General features: G+C 46.7%; 1 protein-coding gene across 2 annotated transcripts in view; it reads left to right on the top strand.

Annotated features, from left to right (window-relative positions):
• Positions 1-794: 794 nt before the first annotated feature.
• The window catches only part of LOC119318472, a 6,265-nt gene continuing 3,145 nt past the window's right edge, over positions 795-3,914 (top strand). Inside the window, exons 1-3 of one of the 2 annotated variants that reach the window (XM_037593034.1) lie at positions 795-884; positions 1,335-1,436; positions 2,287-2,383. In XM_037593034.1, coding sequence (XP_037448931.1) covers positions 2,334-2,383 — 50 coding nt within the window. In that variant the 5' untranslated portion in view covers positions 795-884; positions 1,335-1,436; positions 2,287-2,333. The remainder of the gene's footprint in view (positions 885-1,334; positions 1,437-2,286; positions 2,384-3,914) is intronic. The other variant, XM_037593035.1, reaches the window with a different exon arrangement.

Here is a 3,914-nt window from a genome sequence, read left to right as displayed (position 1 = left end):
CAAGTATTACCCTCCGGTATCTCGAGGATACCACGGAACTACATAACTTCTGAAGAGTTCTTCATCAACTACTATTCCTCACCGATTCCAATTTTCCTGGGTTCCGAGTTGTTAGTCACCCAGGGACACCGATAATTAAATTGAGTCTGCATCGCTATTAAACAACTCTTAGTAATCTTCTTTACTTATGAGTTTGTACCCGATCACGTCATTCCTAGCCTGATTGCCTATATCATTATCGTGCTGATTTTATCTGTGCTACCTGATCCATATTCCTAGAGCATAATTTTCGACGATGAGCTAAGCTTACATCTATTTCCTCGTCTTATCGTTCCATCTCGAACAGCAAGCTTGATTCTGAGTTGGTGTCGTATCCGTGGGTCCAATAATCTTTCGCTGCATCAGTCCTTTGTTAATCATTTGCGAGATTTGGCTCTCCTGATGATGAAGCTCATATGTAGCATAAAAGGCAGACGATTGTAAAATCGAGCCGCCTTGTGAGAAACATTTCAAAGATATGATCAAACCGTAGGAAGAACACGCCCGCGGGGATTGTGTCGACGTAGCACCTGGCCTTAGGCACACGAACCGCATAAAGCGGGTATCCTGGAGCCTTCGAGGCGAGAAGACTTTTCTCTGTCGACAGCACATGGTCGTGTAGTCTCCTGAGATCCCCTGATATGCCCTCTAGCGGTTTCAGCGGATTTATCCCCATATATTCAGCTTGTGCGTCTTTGGCTAGGTGTATCCATGACGCAAAGGCTGAGATTTTAAACTTTGTTTGATTGTATCTGCAGGTGCATAAATAAAGACTATCAATTAAAGAAGACTTGAGGCACATGCATTGGTGCTCTCTCTCGCTGACGTTCTCCCTTTGAGTAAAGGTACCAAAATGTCTCGCTCATATCTTTGCGTTGTTCTTCTCTAGGATCTAATTGAGGCAATCATCTTCTTCCATCTCTTTTTGTCTCATCTCACATTTTACACCAATAGACAGTTGGATCCAGGTGCGAGCATCTTTATTTTTCACCGCTCCCTCTCAACTGCGAACTACTCCCTTCGTCCCATAATGCAAGACGTTTTTAGCCACTAATGTAGTGTTAAAAAACATCTTACATTATGGGACAGATGGAGTACTCAGCAACCAGTACACATCCCATTGTCCTGTCATCCTTCTCCAGCACTCGGTTTCGCTTTGGCACCACTACACAGTACACACACCACTTTATTTCTTTCCGCATCGTGGCTTGTCCATATTCTTTGCGCCACCCCGCAAGCAAAGTGGATTTCCTTATGCTTCAATTGCCCATGTTGTTTCTCCACTTTGGCTCCAGGCCCTCTCTGGACACTACTCGCTTCCTCGCAAATACACATCGGAGCTCTCGCCGGCACATCTGGTGATGGGATCTTCCCGGCTGGAGAGACAAGCCATCCCGGTAACTACTTTCTATCACGCTGACTTGTTTTATGGGCTGAACTGGAGAGTTAGTTATTAGGTTAATTCGTCTAGTATAAGCTGACATGTTTTCAGAATGTCTAGATAACCTATTTGAGTGTTTTACCAACGCGTTGTTTGTGCGCATCCCTTCTGGCCTCTAGATTGATCACCGAAGTAGCTAGCCTTCTCATTGTGCACTCCATCTTAAGCTGAAATGTATTGAAGGAAAGGAATGGAACTACATTTAGAAATCAAACTATTCTGCCATTGAAGCCACGACTGGTGCCATGAAAACATCCTTGCTGGGGATTTAGTTGTTAGCCAGTGGCCGGCTAATAACATACTCCCTCCGTTTCAAAATGCAGAGTACTAGGTTTTATTAGGACACACATTTTATCAATAACTACATTATTAGTATATATTTTATGACATAAAGTTGATGTTATCAGATTTGTATTCCAAAATACATGTTTGTAGTTATGATTTTGTATAACAAAAAGTTACATACTAATAGTGTACATGTGTAATTATTGGTCAAAACCCTGTCCTAAATAAACTTAATTTGCAATTTAGAGACTTTATATAACTATGCAGTCTAACACTCCTCCCACACATCCACATTCCCGCACCATCAGATTTTAGCTTTGACGACTTCTATCCGTCCCATCCATTTCTCTGCGTAGCTCTTGCAATAGAGGGACTTAGGGCCTAGGAGAGCATATTAGGTTTATTTACATAGTACAAGAAAGGATTCGTGCAGTTCAGTTTGTGGAAGAGTATGCAGCACTACTTGAGAAATGTATTCCACATATAAGATCTTAACCATCTTATACTCTTTTATTTCTCAGGTATACCAAATAGTATATAGTCTGTAGAAGCGTACGCGTGCGGCCCCATGATGATAGGCAGCCACATCGATGGCGGCCAGAAGGTGAATCAGTTGAGGTACTATGAGCTTCTTTTTTCAATATGCAAGTATATAAACGAGTGTATATAAGTTCCAAAAAATATTCGAATTTCATGAAAATGAGTGATTAACGGTGTGGCAGGTCAAGTGAAAATGGCATATACTTTATGTGGCAAATTTCATGAAAATCAAGTGTCAGAACTCTTCAAAGATTCTCAAAAAAAAAAAAAACTCCGTACTATATATAGAGGCTGAAGATTTGTTTGTTTGGTGACTGACTATTCATGTACAAGTCCTGTTTCTCTTTCCAATGATCAACCTCAAAGTTTCAGATAACATAGCAATCTATAGGCCAAAAATAAATCATGCACCTTACAAATGGTGAGACATAATAAATGAATGCAAGTTCGCATTATAGGTCTAACTTATAGTGAATAACATAAAAAAAACTCGTTCTTGGCTGAGATTTTGCATATTGGCATTCAGTTTTTTTTTCTTTCTTTTTTTTCGAAAAGGAGGAAAACCCCCGGCCTCTGCATCTGGTCGATGCATACGGCCACTTTATTAATTATTAGCACAAAACCTTACAAAGTCGTACAACAGTAAGACCAAAGCCACCATCTTCGCAACCTCTGTCGCTACTCCTATCTAACTGATGAAGGGGCGCTGATGGTCTGGGCCTAATACCAAACAGACCTCGCAGCCAAACCTAACATCTAAGACCTGAGGTCCCAACCTGAACGCCTGTCGGGTATGGGCACCCACCAGTCCGGCGTGCTCCTCAACCAGGCCGCCCGCCGGGTATGAGGCCGCCACAACCACCTACCACATATCCATCTTCAGAGCTGTACTGTTGTAACGGCCTTGCCCGGTCTCGCTGCCGCCGACGCCACCACGACGCCAGACAGCGTCGACCTCCTGCGCGTGTCCGTCACCACACATCAAACTCCGAATCTGCACTGCGCCACGCCGTCAAGATCCGTCGCCATCAATGGATGGATGCAGCATCGCTCCACCAAAGAAACCGTCCGCTGGTCCCGCGAAGCAAGGCGCAGCACCAAGTAGAAGGCCGAAGCCACCACGCCACCAGCAGCCCCGCCACCAAGAGCTGTTCCCAGCCGCCGCCTTCAAGAAGGAGCACGACACCAGGGTGCCGTCGACGCCCAGACCAGGGGAACAAAAGCTTTCGCCATAGCTCGAGGAGGAGGCGGAAGGGAGAGGATCCACCCCAAAGCCTTCAGGAAGGGGATCGGCGCCAAAGGCGTCGACTTTGGGGAGGCAGCCGCGCCAGCCAGGGGTTTCCCCCGGAACCTCACCCGCACGCCAGATCCGCCAGGCCGGCCATAGGGGACGCCGAAGCCGCCTCCAAGGACCGGTGCCAGCACGGATCGGGACCGATCGGAGCAGGGACAGATCTTCTACATGGAGCCGAGAACCCGTGCGGCGGCGGCGGTGCACGCCGCGCTGCAGGGCCTCCTGCCGAGCTCCAACCGCCGCTCCCCACCTCCGGCCAGCGCAGATCTGGCCGGCCAACCCTGCCACGAAGAGCGCCGGGCTGCCGCCAGCCCG

The sequence above is a fragment of the Triticum dicoccoides genome, chromosome 6A, assembly GCF_002162155.2.
Source record: "Triticum dicoccoides isolate Atlit2015 ecotype Zavitan chromosome 6A, WEW_v2.0, whole genome shotgun sequence".
In the NCBI taxonomy this organism is placed as follows: domain Eukaryota; kingdom Viridiplantae; phylum Streptophyta; class Magnoliopsida; order Poales; family Poaceae; genus Triticum; species Triticum dicoccoides.
The sequence above is the reverse complement of the archived record's forward strand: the minus strand, read 5'-3'. Positions and strand labels throughout refer to the sequence as shown.